This window comes from Labrus mixtus, chromosome 11 (genome assembly GCF_963584025.1).
Source record: "Labrus mixtus chromosome 11, fLabMix1.1, whole genome shotgun sequence".
In the NCBI taxonomy this organism is placed as follows: Eukaryota; Metazoa; Chordata; class Actinopteri; order Labriformes; family Labridae; genus Labrus; species Labrus mixtus.
The window spans coordinates 26,288,468-26,308,983 of record NC_083622.1 but is presented as its reverse complement, the minus strand read 5'-3'; the positions used below and the strand labels follow the sequence as shown (position 1 = coordinate 26,308,983).

The window sequence follows — 20,516 nt, the reverse complement described above, 5'->3', positions numbered from 1 at the left end:
GTTATCTTGACATATGAAGAGAAGTCAAGATCTCAAGAGAACAACTGGAATACTTGTTTTCAAGATTAAACAGTAGTACATTATTTGTTATATATCTAAAGTACTTTACATAGTAGATTTATATTTTTATGTAAAACTGGAGTCAAAGTATGTTCACTCCAATCAGGTCAAACTTATAAAGATTATAATTATACATTAAAGCTTACAAAGTAAGTCAAATGTGATGTCATTTAATCACATGATTGCAACTTTGGCCCTTAAAAAGTGACTGGATAGATGAAAACATTAAACTTTTGAAAAACAAAACATTGACAACAAAAAAGTGTTTTTTTTTTATGTGTAATGCCACATAAGCCAGGTCCTTTTGTTAAAATCAACATAGTTAATGAAATATGTACAAACACACAACTATGAGTTCTCCAAAAATCTCAAAGTACTCACCTCTATCTAAATAGACCACACAGTTCAAGTGTTGTTTATCACTTAATAAAGTTTATTTATATAGAAATTTGATATGCAGTAAAACGTGTTGTTTTCAGATATGGTCAACACAGATCTTACATGGAACAGTGATAGATAACAGACTGCTGCTTTAAAGAAAGTGACAGATTGTATTCAGCTGCAGTGAAAAGAGGACTGCTGAAGCATGCAACTCACATCAAGATACACTTTGACGACAAACAGGCTCACTCTGACTATTTCTCCTTCTTCAACTAAACTCAGCTAAGTCTCCCTTAGGGGGTATATTTGTTACTTTTTTATACTTTGTATTTTTCTTGTTATACTTTTAGAGTATAAAGGGATGTTAGTGCGTATTTACATATTTATTTTAAAGGGAAGGAAAATGTCTACCATTGTACAATCTGATAAATCTCATTCAGTTGCAGAACTGAATAACTGAACTTCCCTGAAAATTATAAACTGGATTGTATTATTTGCTATTTTCCAAAATATAAAACTCTTTGGATAACACTTGATCCCTGCAGGTGGTGTTGAGTGTGTTGAACCCAGACTCAGGTTTTAAAACTACATAGTTGGAAATTATTTTACAAATCAAAATGATTCGTCATTACTGAGAAACTCACAACCTCAAAGTACGCTGATGGGATATGAAGTTTAAGTGCTTTGCCATCAAAAAAGTGTCGAAAAACACTTCCTGTCTAACGTTAAGGATCTTCAGGTGACTTTAGGGTTCCAATTGTTTTCAAGTTAAATTTCTACCTGATGGTTGGTGATGTTGTTCATGTGGTCTTAATTATTAGTAAAGCATTGATGTCATCACCACTACGTAGACAATGGTGAGGATGAAGACCCCGATCCCGATTCCTAGGGCCACGTGGTTAAGCGTACGGGACGTCCTGCTGCTCCGCTCGGCTGTTATCCGGTCACCAACAATGTTGGCCTCACGAGCCTGAAGGACAGAAAGATGTTTTATCGTCAAAATAAGTATGAAAATATGCAAAAAAAATGTTTTAAACAAGAGGTCAGTATAAATATTGCATCATTGAGAATAAGTTCTGATTTTATCTATCCACACACACACACACACACACACACACACACACACACACTATATTTACCAGCTAGCTGCTAACTGCGTGCAAATGCATGCAAACTAAAAAAACAAAGCTATGCTCAGAAATCAGTTTGTTTTTCATGCATTTCTTTCTTGATATTAACTTCAAGCTGTATGATCAAACTGTGAAACACATTTTAAAACCCTTGACCACATCCAACAGCTGAATTCAAGAACAAAACACAACACATTGCTTTTTCCAGGCATGTTGACAGTCAGATGTACATATGTGAGTGTGTAGATTATTCTCTTTACTAAGACCAAACCCCAGATAAGAAACTTTGGTGAATGTTATAATATTCTTGAAAACTGAACTAAGAACAGTTTGTGAAGGTGAGGTCCATTGTTTTCTTGAGAAAGGAAATTATATGGTGGGTTTTTAATGTTGTTAGAACAAATCATGGTATTGATTTTTGAAGGAGCAAGAGAGCTGTGGTCCATCTGCTAAGACAGGTCTGGGTATAATGAGTTCTGTGCCTTTAACAAGACACCAGCAGCCCTCAGTCATAATCTAATCAAACAGCCACTCTCACTCCCACTCCCTCTTGAATCCCTGTGTCTATTTGATTATGTCTGGGTGTGTATTCCACTGCATGTGTGTGTTGTGTGTGCTTGTTCGGTGTTGTGAGAAGGCCCTGCCTGCTACTGTCCAGCTACTCAATGCTGCACATCCTGTACCAAAAAAACTGTGACAACCCTACACTATTTTGAGAGGATAATGTCCAGATCCAACAGTCCTTTATCTTGTAAACGCAGCTCAAGTAAGATTTTTTTTAAATGATATATCCTCTGGAAAAAGTTTACGTTTACATGTTTATGCTAAGCTAAGATAACTATTTTCTGAATTAAGCTTCATAGCAGTTTTTAGCATGCTCCTGGGGTTAATGTTAGCCTAAACTACAAATCTTCTTACTGTAGCTCCATTATGGTTTATATTTGACCCTGTATAAACCAGCTCTATCAGAACGCTCCATTTTGGTGTGTGTGTCTCTTTAAATGCAATGAGCCCCCCCTGAGTTTTCGTAGTAGACATCTACATCCTTTGCTAGCGAGAATAAAAAATGGCCGACTTGCTCAAAAGTTTTGCTCTAGGCTGGGGGTGGGGTCCATGGAGATATCAGGGGAGGGGATTTTTTTATACCAGAATCCCACTGTGACATCCCAAGGAGAGCACATTTGAAACAGAGCATTTTTCTCTGCGTTGTAAGACTTATGCAGACCACAAACAAAGGACTGGATGGGTTTATTTCACATTGTATGGGTCTGTAGACACTCAGGTTACCCAGATATATGTGTTCAAAAACACTGTAAGAGTGGATTTATCATAATATGCCCCCTTTAAGTGATACAATTTAAGAAGAGTACATTCAACCTTGTTATTTTGGTATTGGTAACCTCAGAAAAATGAAATGATCATGTTGACGATTTGGGAAAAAAGACATGCTTGACAGCTAGATCATGGAAAAAAAAGGAACTACATCCTCAAACATGAAATACTCAATGAAACGTTCATGATGTCTTCTAACCTACAGTTTAGTTCAAGTACATGAAATATATAAACATTATTTGTGCAATGTTGGTCAGCTAAATCAACATGTCAAAGTTTTAATCACAGAGAGACGCTTTTAAGAGGGCTGTCTTTAATCACTTTAACATCACTCAGGATAAATTCATGGAAGTCTTACATTTTTTAATCCGCCTTTTAAATGACATCTAAAACTGTATGAAATTTACAGGTGATAAATGTTAAGTCTTGAGCAAAAACATATACAGAAATAAAAGTTAGGGGTCTGTTAACAGAGTGAGTGTCAACAGTTAGTCAAATTAAGAGTCAAGTACAATCAAGTCAGTTGTTTATCCATGCTATGTGCAGTGCTGGTTGTGGAAAGTCCCAAAATTGTCTCAATAACTTGCAATGCAACATTACTGTATTCGTCACACAGAATTTCAAAACATGTTCCACAACATCTAACAGGAAGACGTGACAGGAAGAAAGATTCCTTCCTTCCTTCCAAATAATCCCGACACAGTTATGCTGTTCACATAAATGAAATTCACAACATGAAGATGATCAAAACATGCTGAGAACTCGTAAAAAGCTTCTAAAACAACTCAAGTGACCTCACACTTTAAGGAACAAATGGAGATTTGAATCAGATAGTATACATATCTGTTTCAGTCAGTAAGAAACTTTCCATCTTTTAACAGTCACTCGTATGGAAAATTATATTAAATAGAAATTCAGCCAATTGGCTTTACTTCTGTGTTTCACTGCTTTCCAATATAAAACCTTTGCAACTCCTTCCCTGATTGCAGAATAGAACAATATAATAATAAAAAAGTGTGACGGTCACATGGTGGTAACAAGCATCTTTCTGCTCAGAGACCTTGATCTTCAGAATCAGCTTTATTGTCCAGGTATGTGTGCACATACAAAACATTTGACTGGTTAACTTTGTTCTCTGTGCACATTCATTAAAAACTGGATATTCAACTGTTAAACCAATATATACAACCCTTCAAAGCCTTTCCAATAGCATTACTTTACCTACTATGAGAGATGGGGTAAAAGATCGATACAGTATAGTATTACGATATTTTGTGTGGCGATTATATGGTCTCATGGGAGCCAAGTATTGATATTTTGAATTTGATATTTTAGATATGCTTTTTTAATTTTTAACTGCTGAAGGGGTTGCACAATTCATTGATTCCCGCGCCTACCTACTATACTATTAACAAAACCATAATTATAGCCTGTAACTTGAACAGGAATTCTTGTAATTGGCAGTATTAAAACTGATCCTTTTAAACTGTACGAAACCCAACAGGTTTATTTATACTACAATAAAGGAAAGAATAAAACACACACAGAAAGTTAAAACAACAGCAGAACGACTAACTCTTGGAAGTGTGTTCTCCTTTATCAATCAGTGTGTGTGTGTATGTGTGTGTATGTGTGTGTGTGTGTGTGTGTGTGTGTGTGTGTGTGTGTGTGTGTGTGTGTGTGTGTGTGTTTGTGTGTATTTATTTCCCTCTACACCAAAGTATCTGAAAGTAAATCAGAAACTGTCAACACAGCTGTGCATGTAGAGCAAATACTAAAAACGTTTATCGAGTTAATGCTTCATGTGATTTTAGCCAGTGCTCTAAAATGTTTATTTCTAAAAGACAACGTATCTATGAACCAATACTTTCAAAGTTACCTTGTAAGTTAAAACTCAATTTGAGGTATTTTCAGATCCAAATATCCTTCTCTGGAAGATTCTTGTGATAAATAAGTTGAACGACAACAACTACAACAACAAAAGACAACACCAAAGGGTAATATGTAATAAATGGGACCATATTTTACTTATCATATTCATTCATTCATTCAACCTCTCTTTATATGCCAGAAATGACTGAGGGGAAACTGTCATTTACAATGACATCCAGTCATTAGAGAATCAAGTAAAAGACAGACAACATAACATTTAAAGAACCAGAAGACGGGTGGATACAAGGCCACTAGAATCAATGAACCAGGGGATTTTTAAGAAGCTAAGATATTTAAAAGGAATAAGTAAATACAAGGGTGTAGGAGAAAGTCTAAAATGTACTGAAATAATAAAGCGGGCTCAGTGAGGATAATAAGAATCAGATTCTTTTAATGTATGCCATTTTGGAATAGACATGCACCAGATTGATTTTCCTTTAAATAGACTAGGCCAATGATAGTTTTTGTCACTGGAAAGTGTTTTTGACTGTAGTCCAATAGAACAGTTGACAGTGTTAGATATTGGACCAGGTATAGAAGTTGAAGTGTGTCATCTGGTCAGAATCTTTTTTTCTTTTTTAGGACAAATTAAGGTCTGTAACAGAAAAAGAAACATACTTTGTTTTGCATTTATATTTTAAAAAATTAAACAAACACAACGTAATGCCTACTTGGAGGAATACTACGTTTTCTAAAACAGCATTAAGATTTTAAAAAGTTTGATATAATAGTTTTATACAAATAAAACAAAAAGCCCTTGACTGTGGTGCATGTATAAAGACTCTGCTGTAATGCATCCTCACACTGCAAACCAATCCCCTTAGATGATATTACACAGACTGATGCATATTTCAATTGAAATAGATTTTTTTGAAGATTGGCTCAGCTTTGCCCAACTGGCTGCATATCTTCATGTGTACCTGTATTCATTTTCCTGCTGTATTGTGTGTGTGCTCTGTCTGTGTGAGTGTGTTTGCATGTCTTTTGTCTGTGTCTTTCCTGGCTTCTTCCCATGAAAGAAAGCGATATGCGTCAGTGTGGATATATACGAGCAGGGGGTTCACTGTGTGAGAAAATCAGAGATCTGAAGAGCTGAAGGGAGCTGATGAAAGAGAGGATGGAACAGATATGAAGCGCTAACAGGGCCTTTTCTTCACACACCATGATGAAAGGAAAGTAAGGACGGAGTATGAGTTGAGTCTGGGATTTCAACATTTGACATTTTTGGTCAGTGATTCACAGTTTTACTTCCACTTTCCACTCTGTCATTCGTTCCCACACTTTTAGCATAACTCGACTAGAATGTTTCATGTCACCCAAAATCCCCCGATACATATTGTGATATACACTGATGTGGATAACGACCGTGTCAACTTACAATTCACTTTAACAGCTGTTCTTTATTGTTGAGAATAACAGCAGAGGTATAAGGATCCTACAGCTTAAAACACTTCAATTCAGGTCCTCGGAGATCCTAGAAATACATTAAAATATTAAATGGCTGAGGTGTTGCTGTGAACTGCACCATAGGTCAAGTGTCTTAAAAAACTGTCATCACAGCTTAGCAGCCATATCGATTCTGCAACATCTATCTGCATCGGTAACTGCTACTTTTATTGCAGATATGATATCACTAGATTTATTAAACAGTCAAATAGCTTTCCATTTGAGTTTCATTGTATTACACTAGCAGTTCTTTTTCACCAGCAGAGAGTACGATATAGATTACAACAAGCATTATCACCATGTCAAGCGGTGACGCACCTACATGCACGGTTACTTTCCAGTCGAGTGACCATCTTGTTTTCATTTTATATCTTTTCCACAAGTGTTTGATAACTGCATTTGAGGGAACAACGCAGTAATATACCTATATCTTTATTTATCTCTACAGATCGGGGAGCCAAGAAAGATATCGGCCAATATATCGGTAATATCGATATCAGTATCGGACCCAAAAATCTCATATCAATCGGGCCCTCTAAATGTCTTTCTAATCTAAGTGTCTTAAAAAACTGTCATCACAGCTTAGCAGCCATATCGATTCTGCAACATCTATCTGCATCGATACTTGCAGGACGGAGAAGGAGGAGTCTTCAGTGACGATGACTGTTTCTGGGTTAATATCACTACAACATGTATAGGAATGCCTTTTCAAGACAAACACAACTGTGGAAAACATACTACTGGTGACTGAGGCGAGAAGTAAAGAGTGTAAAGCAAATCGCCAACACCCTGCCTACTTGCTTGTGTTGAATGTTCCAGACTATTACCAACTATGCTCACACACCCATTCGCCCACACTTCAGACATTTTACTAGGCACACATGCAGCCCAACTGGACAATGTCAGGAAATGTTCAGGAGTGCACATGTGTGAAAGGGCCTTTTACAGATTCAGGGCCACAGGCGTTGTGTTCTGCAGGTATGTGTTAGAGATAACCAGAGCTCACAAGGCCACTGTGGCTCAAAAATACCAAACAGACGTAGCTGTGAGGCTGCAGCATGTTTCAGGGCTGCCCACTTCCTCAAAGTGAGCTATGCGTGATTTCAGCTTTTTACGGTCGGCTAAGTAGGTCTTTAAAATTCCACATCTGGAATCAATTACAGTGTGGCTTTCTGAATTGAGACCTGGAACCTCACTCGGTCAGAAAAAAGACACTGATGTTTATTAGTTTGTGTTTGTATTATTGAATACGTAGAGCCAGGTAGCTCAGTTACTCGTAGGATTCTTGGATTACTCATTCAACCTTAAAGCCACATTTATAAATAAATGTGTCCCACAGAGATTTAGCACCAGAATTCTTAGTTTCTCTCAGCTCCATGAGGCTTTTCCCCGTCTTTAAGCTCATAGTTTTTGATTTCTGACCTGTGATCTTTCTCTCATCAGCCTTATTTGCAACAGGCAGCAGCTGTTTCAGGAGATGAAGCTCAGATTAACAACTGTACAACAAGTACCCAGCATGCAGTTAGCACAAAGTTAGCAACTGGCTGGCAAACAGGAGAGCAAAAGCTGAACCCCCAGCTCAGATCTCTGTTTCTTTTCTCTCTCACACAAATTGCAGCTTAATATGAATAAAAATATTAATAAGTGTCACGTCACGTAAACAAATTAATCTCTAATACCTCTGAACTGAATAAAGAAGTATAAATACAGATTTTACACAAAGAGTTTTATGACTTGTATATTCATCCATTGGGGAGTAAATAAAGTCTATAAATAATTAGAGCACAACGATTAATTGGCCAGTCGATAATATCGGCCGATACTAGCTTATCCAGTGACTATCGGTAACTGCTACTTTTATTGCAGATATGATATCACTAGATTTATTAAACAGTCAAATAGCTTTCCATTTGAGTTTCATTGTATTACACTAGCAGTTCTTTTTCACCAGCAGAGAGTACGATATAGATTACAACAAGCATTATCACCATGTCAAGCGGTGACGCACCTACATGCACGGTTGCTTTCCAGTCGAGTGACCATCTTGTTTTCATTTTATATCTTTTCCACAAGTGTTTGATAACTGCATTTGAGGGAACAACGCAGTAATATACCTATATCTTTATTTATCTCTACAGATCGGGGAGCCAAGAAAGATATCAGCCAATATATCGGTATCTGATTTTTTCTCCCCCTAATATCGATATCAGTATCGGACCCAAAAATCTCATATCAATCGGGCCCTCTAAATGTCTTTCTAATCTTATTTGATCTAATCTCATTTTATCAGACAGAAAAGGAGTGTTATGATGGAAAATATGTTTTTTTGTAGATTTGTGAAATGTGATGATGATGTGAAGAGGAATTTATCTGGTGTTGGAAGTATGTTGAAACAAACGTCTCAAAAAGCTCCACAGTGCAACCGTTGTTTCCTTTGCATCACTAAAATAACACAATATGTGTGAACAATTAATATAGTGTGAAAATGTGATTGTGTTTTTCCCCTGTTTCTATTTTACTGTGTCGTTTTTCAAATGACAATATTTATACTCTCGTGAGTAGTCCCTCTTGTGGTGTCACTTAGAAACATAGTTTATAACCTGATTATGGCTAATCTTTCTTGAGTTGTAAGACTCCCAAACTACTACGATTTTATTTTGTTTGACCATGAAAAAAACTTGAGTCTATCGAGCAGGTGACTTCTTCTGCCGAAAACAACCCTATTTTCTGCATCAGCATTTAGGTTGACTAGCTTACCAGTCTTTACAGTGCTAAGTAAACTTTAGGATTAGTTTCATTATTGTTGCAGAGTCCTGATTCTGATAAGGGACAGGATGTTCAAATCCTGTAAGGACTCCTGCCAAATACTGTCTGGGTATTCCTTTACTGTCAATAAGAGCTAAGCTAAGAGGAAAGCTCATGTTTTGGAGAAACAAAGGGCTGTTTGATGGTGCAGTCACAGAAAGTATGAGTGGCTTGGAGACAGAGCGCTGATGTCTGATCTTACAAAAGCCTCTCTTGTCTTGTTGTTCCAGTGGTCAGCTTTACAACTCTCCATGCTGATATCAGTAGGAAATAATTCTCATTTTGTGAAAGATATAATCAAGGCCGAGAAGAATTTATCACCAGAAACATGAACTGGGACCAACAACAGACCACTATAAATCCCACTGCATGGAATAAAAAAAGTGGACATTGCACAATATGCTTTGAGCAATGTTCAAACATATCTCAAGATCCACATTCTAATGAAACTATATTCAGTTTACCTCAATGTGTTGTAACGTTAACTTCATAGCTCACTACAGCCTGAATCAGTTTTGTTTATCACAAGCAAATTACTGGTTGTACTTGAAGCAAGAAGTTCCACACCCAAATCACAGGAATTACACATTGTAACATACATTGAATATTAATGGACCAAGCCTGAGTGACATCACCCATCTGATACTGCAGGGGGCTTTGGAAGCCCGTCGATGGCAATCACCAAATCACCATGCTGGAAATGCTTTCTCAGCCTAACTTTCAGTCAACGAACCTTTGACTGTTGTCTAATTCTGTTTGTTGTGTTATACTCTGTGTGTTTTGGGTGTGAATGTTCTTTGGTGGGACTTGTCTGTTTGGACAGTAACGGTGCTGTGGAAAAGAATTTCCCCTCGGCCAAGAGTTGGGGCTAAGGCGGGTCTTAACCCTCTTGACAAACAGCTACACCAGGCCCAACCCTCAATCAGGTCAGCTATGCACCTTACTGTGAATAACACTTAGACCCACTACAACTGCAGCTGACTAAAAATCATCGCTTAATTTTGTAGACATCCAAGCATTGTTTTTTTTAAGTCAATCCATAAAGGAAAAAAAATCTTAACGAGAAATGAACATCAAGGCATCGTCTCGATAAGATGTGATAGAGCAGTTACTTTGCTCTCTTTTCCCTCATGGTTGAAATACCAAGAGATAAAATGTCAAGAGAGACTAAATCCAGCAGCCCCATATCTCTCCTCCACTCCCCTCTCTCCTTGTCTGCTTTTCCTCTATCTTGTTCCTGTCTCTGCATTTTTTTGTTTTCTGTTCAGCCTCCCAGCGATGAATTCTCCAAAATGTCTCAATAAAGCACCGCCGATACATGACTATCCCTCTTTGTTCTGCTTCTCTTTCTCTCTCAAACTCTCCGCCCCATTTCAATTCTTTATTCTCTGTCACTTTTCTCGATAACCTCTCAGTTCTTCCGTCATTTTGGAGCCAAAGAAGAGGACAATGGAGACTCTAGAAGCCATCGACCCCTAGAGATCTAAAATGACTGCACAGAAGCGGGCTCTGTTTTCTCTCCCTCCTCTCTGCAACCATTTTATTGAGTGCCAGTCAGCGAAATCCTCAGGACCATGTGATATTGTAAAATGTTGTTCACAGGAGCAACAACAAACCAAGAGAGAACACTCCAGTAAATATTGTCAAAGGAGTTTCTGGAATTATTACTATTATTATTTTTGCATTACTAATAAACATTAAAAATCAACATATATTCTGATTTCAGATTAACCATAATATTTGTTGATTTTTTTATCCCACATATTCAATCTATACCTGCCCTGCCCCCTTCCACCTCTCAATCTTCGTCATGTAGCAGCTCTGGCTTTGTTTACCCGGGCCTTATTTAAACAAGATGACCACATCGTGTTCCAACCATTTGGAGTACACTTTGAGCCGTGGTAGTCGATGAACTTAACTGGCTTCTGCATTCACCAGTGATCTACAGTATAACTTGTATTGTTTGCACTTAATCCCATGTCTGAGTATTTATCAAGCTAAATGGAGTTGACAGTTTATAATCACAGACACTGTGTATATCGCTTTGAGTGAGGGTTGGACTCACTCTGTTCAGAGAGAGAGAGAGAGAGAGAGAGAGAGAGAGAGAGAGAGAGAGAGAGAGAGAGAGAGAGACTTCTCTAAAGACAGAAGGAAAAGCAGAAAAAGAGAAGACATTGAAGACATAGAAGCCAAGAGAAGCCAAGGTCAACAACAGTTCAAGTCAGACTTACTGGAAATCACTACAAGACTATAAAATTAAGCAACTCTGGGAAATGTCCTCAGGCTTAATGCCGATCATTAACTGTTGAAATGATACTGTTTATACAGTGTTAAATCTGACCTGTTAAAGACAGTACAAGAAGCATGTCTAAATAAACTCCATTTATCCATGACAAATAACAGATTTGAAATCAAACATTTTAAGCATGTTAAATATTTAAGATTAGAAATACTGATTTGTGGGGAGAACACCGAGGACAGCCGAGCACGTACTCTTTGGATTGTCAAGTGGAACAGAAAAATAATATCAGGAAGCAAGTTAACTGAAGCAGGAAGCACAACAAACTTAACCGTTGTGATGACAGCAAACGAGAAGCTTAAAGTTAGACAGGCGTTAGTCACCAACTTGTTGATTTGTGGCAACAACACAAGTGTTTATATCATGTCCTCTAAACATTACAAAACCAAACTGACAAGTAAAGGAGTTCGACTGAAATTGCCGCCGCAATGGATGTACCAGGTAGCTAACAGCTCGCCACATTTAGCTTGACCATCATGATAATGAACTCTTAAGTCAGGTTTGAATAATATGAATTGTGTGCGCAGAGACCACACACTATAGGAGCAATACTGTTAAATGTGTTTTTATTTGTCGACATGTGTGGGGTCTCTCACATTTTCAAAATCACTTCAGATTTTTAAAAATCTTTTAGTGTGCGCTAGGCTTAAGTTTAAAACTCCAGTCAGTAAAGCTGATATGCTGTGTGAAAATAAAACGAGATACAGCCGTGTACATGACAGAAAAGTTACAATATGTACTCAACTTTGTTCAAACAGCTTTGTTTTGTTTGTATTCTAGTCAAAGAATGGGAAAATCTAATTGAGATATTCCCATTTATTCTGTACGTTTTGCTAACTTACTGAGTTTATACAGATGAAAATATTTTAAAATCTGATAAAACTAATCTGCAAAATCATACTTTGGGTAAAAAAAAAGAAAAAAGAATGGCATCTATTCAGCTTATCAGCAGTGTGCACTCTGTATAAACACCATTTATTTCAGTTTAAACAGGATGGGAGGAAAGGTTGAGTTTCTGTTCAGAGAAAAGGAAAGCCAAAAAGATTTGGGAGTCACAGTGTCCAGTAAGAAAAAAACCAACAAGTGAGGTCATCATGGGTTTTTCCATGAGGCTCCACACAAACAAGCTGAAGGTAAACATTTACACAACACTCAGTTCAGGTCTTAACCCCTCAGGATGAGTCTCGTTATCTCTTTATGCAGCACTGACTCAATAAGAAATAAAATACCCTTTTATGGGTTAAACATCAGTTAAAAGTCCCGTGCTGAGCTGCAGAAGTACAGACAGCTTAGTCACGTACAGACATGTGATCACACCTGTGTAGGAAGTGATATTCATGGACCATTGAATTCTCAGTTCCATACATGCTTCAGTAAAGGTCAATCAGCCCCTTTCAGTAAAGTAATTTAAAGGTTCAGTCCCACCAAAGTACAATAAGCAGTGAGGAGTGTTTAACCTGTTATTATGAAAGACTGGAAGTAAAACTGAGGCCTCAATACGACCTACAAGAGCAAAGAAGAAGACACTAGAAGATTTATAAACTGGTGTCAGACAATGAACTGCAAGCTGCTTAATTTACTATCAGAGATTCTCCATGGATATTCCTTTGGATGCTTAATGAACAAAGGACTGAGGTTTGTTTCCCCATAACACTTCTATATAGAGAAGAAAAAACAATACGGTGCACAGGGTCAACACTAAATCACAAGCTCCACACAGTAGCTTGAGAGAGCCCTGCCTCTCGTGGTTTCTCCCTGTGCAGTTTATCTCTACAGGTTCTGAGATAAACTTTTGCTTTTTGCCAAAGACAACTTGGGAGGAATACATTTTTGAGGTGAATCCTTGAAAATCTAGATTCCCACATTGACATCTTCTGCATGTATCTATTACTTACTCTTCTCAATTATTTATTTAAGAGATAGGAGTAACTTGAGAAACTTTTGATTGATAGAATGTCTTTGTTGATCTGGCGAGGCCTTTCCTTAGGATCCGTTTTCAACACCTCATGAATAAAGTGCTTCATATATCTTCAGATTCTGGACTGAAGTTACCATGAGGACTACATCTGTAGTATGAACAGTAATGAAGGGACTGTTGTTTTGGCATCCATGGTAACAGTTTAAACAGGAAGTACTAGCCTCACTATCTTTTGCCAGAATTTAAACAACTTCCAGCAAACGATAACAGCCCTGAGTTGATTTTGGCTTATCACAGATGAATCAGTGCTTTGTGTGTATGTTGGCCAATAAAACCTAAACTCGTTGGGCCTGATTTACTAAAGGTTTGCGTGTCTTAAAATGTGTGCAAACACACATTTTTTTGATAGGCTACCACGAGCAAAAAATGTGAGGATTGCTCTTTCATAAGAACAAAACAACACGCACTGACCATTTAGTACGTTTGACTTAATGAATATGCAATATGGGGCGTTTCTGCCCTAGCTTGCAAAATACTGGGAGGAGAAAATGCCAAGAACTGAAGTTAGTACACGCATTATGATTTACCAAGCCTGACAAAAACTGCGGTGATTGTGACGGTGTCTGTATTTAACACCTTTGAAAAGAACGTGCTAATCCAGGAGACCAGTGTTACACACAACAGACTGCTGTTATTGAAGTTAGGAGGAGACAGAGGCTCAATAAAAGAAGGCATACAGATAGCGTTATTCCCCACACATGTTAATATGTTTGGAATGACAGCAGGAAACACCACGATTAAACTATATTGTTGCCTATTTCCTGAACATCCACAGCCTCTGCATTCTAAAGAATTTCAACATTGACATTTATTTCTTCCTATTTCCCTCATTTCGCCAACATTATTTTTTAAACTGAGGATTTCCTTTTTCTCGGGCTGCGCGTCTCTCCCCCAGCTCGCCCCCTCTGGTGCGCTCCTCTCCATAGTGCGCTCGTCTCCTCCCTCTACAGCCCGCTGCTGCTACGCTTGGATTGGGGGACCTCACCACTGCTTGTACTCCCATCTTCGATACCTCTTTCCAGAGCATTTATGTCCGATCAGACACAGCGCTGGCCAGCTGTCTGGTGCGCAACAATGTGCCGAGTGTTGAGCCTGAGCGCCACAGGGGAGACAGCTCGCACCTTCTGCGCAATGTATGACAATTCATCTTCAAAAGATGGAGGGAAGAAAAGAGAGGCCCTGTTTAATAACGAGGTTTTCTTGTAAACCAAATTTTCTTTTTGTAATATTCAGTTTTATCTGCTATAACTCGAAAATACTGTACGTTTATTTGCCTCTTCCACTAATACCTATTTTGCGCTAGCAGTCGTCCTGCTTTCCGTCCAAACTCTCCGTGATGATGTAAACCAGTAGAACACGCAAAAACCTAACTTAAATAGTACCGCCTCCACAAGGTTTGCACCTGGTGTCATTCACGCAAATTGTCTTAGTAGATCACCCGCAAAACGCCCACCAACCAAACGTGCAATTTGTTGAAACGAACACGCAATTTAGTACTCTTTAATTGGGATCTTAGTAAATCAGGCCCTTTCAGTACAGAAGTACCCCCACTCAAAAAAAAGGAAAAGCAACAAGAGCTCTTTCACTTCCTGAAGCTTAAGAATGTACGCCTGTTCAACATAAACACACTGGGGGAAGTTTGTTTACAGGATCTTAATGAGCTTTCAATGTGTTCCTACTCTGAACAGTTACTCACTGATCATAGTTTAAGCTGCATGTCTGCTTCAAAAATGTCCATAACAGCTTAATAATATATCATTTACATCTATGTGATCACTGTGCTCATATGCGAATCTCACTGCAGCTGCCTGTTCAGTTCATTTATTTCTTACTCTGCTTGGTTGAGCACTTGATGGCAGTTACTCAGACAAAGAATATACAAAAAAACAAAAGGGAAGAAAAAATGTCAAACAGGTTAAACCAGGTCCTGTGAGGCTTCACTTCCACTATTAGTCAAAATATCAGTCAAGCTGTTTTTTTTTGAATATGAGGAAGTCATATGCAGTGTCCTATAGGCCAGGGATACTCAGGAACGGACAACTACAGATTTAATTTATCTATTTAGAATATTTTTTCCTCATCCACTTTTCATGAGATAAACAGAATCTTTGATACCTGCCTTGTGAATATTTTGGGTTTTTCTCCTGGGCATTTTCCCTTTTTTGTAATTTAAAGACCAAACAACAACTGGATTCATAATAACAAAATAACAGATTAATTTAAGTTTAAATAATTGTTAGTGGTTTTTATAGTTTTTGTTTACCTATCAGTGCACTATGGATTTTTTATTTAAATAACAAAAGGGACAGTGCACACTAACGAGCATAAACATGTTTGTATAACTGTATAAAGATTGTATAAGCTAACGTCCATCTGTAGTCCCTTGGCATGTTGGTGGTACTCCATTATACAAATGTCAAATTCATCATCTTATCTCTGCAGCTCTGTGGTCAGTATATGGACTGCACTCTCCCGGTTTTCAGACCGCTCAAAGCTCTTTTACATTGTATCACATTCACCCACACACTGATGGCAGAGGTTGCTACATAGAGTGCACAACCGTACAGCCACTCCCTAGTAATCTCTCTCTCTCTCTCTCACACACACACACACACACACACACACACACACACACACACACACACACACACACAGGTGGCTTGTGTTTCAGTGTCTCCCCTGAAGTGTTTTTCTGAGGACGATTAAACACCACCCACATGGAAACATTTCTCCTTTAAATCAGAGACAGAGCAAAAACAAAGTCATTACAGCTCACCCTAACAGCAAGCAGAGGGCTTCTTTAAAACAAACAAACAGGGAATTAGTGAGGAACTTATCATGGATATTCATAAGCATAGCAGTGCTAGGGGGGCAAACATTTCAAAACAGGGGACAAGATTTGCACTGTTGCCTTTGTGCATGTTTTTGAGGATTCTTCTAACTCCAAATTGCAATTAACAAATAAGAAAAATATACGATGTGTGATGACATTGTTCTATATTAGGATTATAATATAAAAGCCATAAATTGTCACCAATTAATGTGAGTTTTAGCTGATAGCTAGCTTTTCATCTAAATGCATCAAAATAGTGTGAAAGCACAGACTTTATTCTAAGGCCTCCATCATTTTACATGAATGGGTACAATGTTCACATATACTGGTTGTGAAAGCACTGCTTGTTTAGACAAAACATTTTTTCTTATTTATGACATCAAATCAGACTATTGTCCTGTGTTTGCTCTGAATGAATCTATAGTGATAATGGTACATGTGTGATTGATTGTGCAGCCCTAGAGAGCACAACTTCTTTTTAAACTGGCTGATTGAAAAATCACAGAAAATGCAGATAAACAGATTCAGACAAAAAAACATTCAGGAACAGGAAACGCCTTCACCATTACTTTTTAAGCATCCCACTGCCCTTCCCCCACCCCTTCTATTAACTCTCGTCAAATTGCCGTACACACACACACACACACACACACACACACACACACACTGAGGAACTTCTCTTATTGCCTTTCAAGTTTTGGTGGAAATTGATCAGAACAACAATGTCAACATAGCACAGCTGTGTTTGTCTCCTCATTTCACCAGAGCAGCTACTTACTTTAATGTAAACTCTTCTGTGTGTTTCCATCGACCACATCATGAGGCGTTTTTTGCACCGCAGGAACTTTTTCATAGTTCTAGGAACTGGTGGAACCCTCCTCCATTTTTATTAATTCCACACCACAGGAACTATGAACTGTTTTAGTTCTATAAAACCCCATTAAGAGGAACCTTTTTAATTCCTGCTTCAGAGTCGGTGCCATGGCGGTGCGATTGCAGAAAGAAAAAAAACCTTCCCATAATGTGTAGTTCTCAGGAAACTGCCAGTACCCAGAATTGTTTGGCCAGAAATCACCTCATGTTTTGGTTGCCAGTGTAATTCTGAGGTAGCATCTTCCTCATTTCAGACATAAACCTCCAGCTTCATTGCTAATCAAGGGAATTCAGAAAACCTGTAGTGGAGTGATACACATGACTGATGATGTTGTGCTTTACATCAGCACTCTGGAATGCCTCTCGTCCAATCAGATTACTTTTTTCAAACTCCCTGTAGAATAATCAAAATAGTATCAAACTCACCGAGATAGAATAGATTAGAGCAGCAACTCCCAGCGGCAGGCAGCAGCAGATCATAGTGAAGACGGAGTAGCACAGGTAGTCATTGACAGGGTGCTGCAGCGGGGTCGGGGTCACATACTGCGTGGGCTGGACAATGATGCTGGCCGGCTGGCCTGGGTACGGCTGACCCACAGGGAAAGGCTGTGGTCCATATCCTGGGCCTCCATACTGCTGGGGCGGGGTTGCATAACCCTACGTGCCAAAAAAACATGAAAAACAACTTACTCAAAACTAAACTGAACAGGTGTGCCAAGTGAAGCCAATAAAACGTTTGTGAAGAAGTGGAAATGGGTTTACATGAAACAAAAGTATTTAGATTTGGGATCAGTGGAACTGAGGAAGTGAAACTAATGTTAAAATACGGTTTGATGATTAACAGTAACCCAAGACACCAGCTGTAAACATTTACCACATAGTAAAAACCTTCCTTTTTTCCCCTGCTTGCTTATTTATATGTCTACAGTGGTCTGGTTAGGATTTTTCCACCAACCAGAAATACAACAAACTATAGCCATTACAGCAAAGTAATACTTACTAATACTGTTTCTGTCTTAAAACGTCATGCATGTCTTAACTTAATCTGTGCTGCATGTGGGTAGTGTTTCCTGATTGAAAACATCTGTTTTCCTAAAAAACCTCACAGGGGCTTTTATGATAGTCATTTTTTAGTCCACAAGACCCGTAATGAAAATTTAAATAAGTGCATAACAGTAACTGTTCATCCTCAAAGAAAAATAGCCTTACTTATACACATTTCAAAAATATTTTCCAAAAGCACCGTGTTTGTGTTTGTGTTTTTTTATTCGGTGACTTGGATATCATCGGTCCGAACAGGAACATAAAGTCGTCATTAAGGACTGTTAAAGCTGAAATAAATATATTATTGCATATGTAGGATAGGCTACGTCTCGTTTATTTCTTTTTACATTCTTCTACACAGACAAAATATATTTTAAAGTGATTAACATTAAAAATGCACTGTCATTGCCGTTTTCACCATATTTGGAAACGTTAAGGGTAAATAAATAAATAAATAAATAAATAATAAAAGCAAACAAAAACAAAATACTAAGCTGAGAAGTATTGTCTGCTGTAAAGTGATTATTTATTATGAACTTGTATTTGTATTCTTGCTGGTCAGTGAGCTGGGTTTCTGACCTGAGGCTGGGGCGGGTATCCCTGGCCAGGCTGCGGGTGCCATGGGTGTGGATTGTCCTGGTATGGCGGAGGGGCAGCCTGACCCATGGAGGACTTCTCACCAGTCCAGTTCGTTGGAGGGGCGCTCGCAGACTTGTCAGGGTCCATCATGCAACGTGAAAGTTACTTCCAGAGAAAAAAAAAATCTTACTTTTTTTTTTTTATAAAGCACCTTTATAATCCTCAAGTGTTGCCGATGTTGCACTCCTGGTGTGACGTCGTGAATAACTTTCATCCACTTCAGAGGAGTGATGAAATGTTCTGTCCAGCGTCAAGAAAAACAACATAAATGACCAATTTCCGGATTGAACTTTCAAATTAAAGGCACTGTCTAAAATGATCACGCTTTTTCATTTGGCCTTATAAAATTGATAGCCCGCTGTATTGAAGCATCAAGGACGTCGTAATAGTTATATGGAGTGAGTTTTCCCTCTGTGCTAGACTAAACAACGCACAAGAAAAATAATGTAATTAGGTTATGTATTAATATAATTATTATTTTTGTTGTTGTTGTTGTTATTATTATTAGTTATAAAATAAGATAGCCTATAGATTTATTGAGTGGAAATGTTCAGTATATACAGTAAAATGTGTAAGCAGTGAACCAACATCCAAGTAGTTTAATAAAAACCAAAACAGTTACAGAAATGCAGCTGTTGCATATTAGTATTGTACATTCAAACATAAATACAGTGAACACATTTCACAAGAATGGATGAGTTTGTTATTGCACATTGGAATTAATAAATTGTTGATAATATTTCTACTAGGCTTGTTAGAAGAGTCTGACTGCAGCAGGGAGGAATGATTTAGGTTGTATTAAAATGATTCTAAAATAAACATTTTTGAAACAAATAAATAAAAAGGTTTTCTTGTTCGATGGTTATTTGGCAACATCACTTTACTTTGAAAATTCTCTTGACATGCCATTAACAGGCTTGCATTGTCCACAATAAACAGGCATATGTCATGTATCAAAAGTTGCAGGCATAAACTCCGGAGAATCAGACATTTTATTATGAAACAGTTCTTCAAAAATAAAACTAAATATAGAGTGTTTAAAAATGACCGAAAGAAAACACCCACTACATCTTCATCTTGTAAAAGTAACGTTTTTAAAATCGAGCTTTAACAAATTTGACACACAATCCGCAGTGAGTTATTTTAGGCTTTTATTAGGAAAAATTCTCATTTCCGGTCAGCTTGATGCTGCAGGCTCCTTCATTACATCCAGCCAATAAATGACCAGGGATGGGCCAATGGGGGCGAGGTAATACAGGAAAACAGAACCTTGAAGATAATTATGTTTTCCAGTCACTCTGTTAGCAGGCTATAACTTGGATTACATTCAACATGACTAAAAATCGGTTCAAACTCTCATTGAGGAGGGAAAAACTAAGGCACCTTACTCTATATCTGATCTATTAATGCTTTTGCAGTTTTTATGGTTTACTTCGTTTTAGCTTATACCCCCCTCTTATTGCTTTAGTCTCTTATTTTATTTTATGACCTACTATTATTTATTTATTTTTCTCTTCTTTAATATTTCTCTTATATTGATTTCTAGACTCTAGTTTTTTTTATTTTTTTTATCTCTTAATGCTCTTACTTCTTACTGTTGCTCTTTTAATCGATCATTCATCCTCTTACATCCTCAGTCCTCTTGGTCTCAAGCTTTAAGTTGCCCGGGTTCCTGTGTAATAAGTATTATTATTATTATACTCTAGCCAGTTTGTCTTTTTCCATCATGTCCAACCTATTCTGTTAAACATAAAGCACGCAGAT

At 37.8% G+C, this 20,516-nt stretch overlaps 1 protein-coding gene across 1 annotated transcript; it reads right to left on the bottom strand.

Annotated features, from left to right (window-relative positions):
• Nucleotides 1–470: 470 nt before the first annotated feature.
• On the bottom strand, nucleotides 471–18,980 carry LOC132984322 (uncharacterized). The gene is made up of 3 exons (XM_061051116.1): nucleotides 18,693–18,980; nucleotides 17,496–17,726; nucleotides 471–1,411 (listed from the first exon to the last, which is right to left on the bottom strand). The coding sequence occupies exons 1-3, from the start codon at nucleotides 18,840–18,842 to the stop codon at nucleotides 1,259–1,261; spliced, it is 534 nt and encodes a 177-aa protein (XP_060907099.1). The 5' UTR covers nucleotides 18,843–18,980; the 3' UTR covers nucleotides 471–1,258.
• Nucleotides 18,981–20,516: the final 1,536 nt, after the last annotated feature.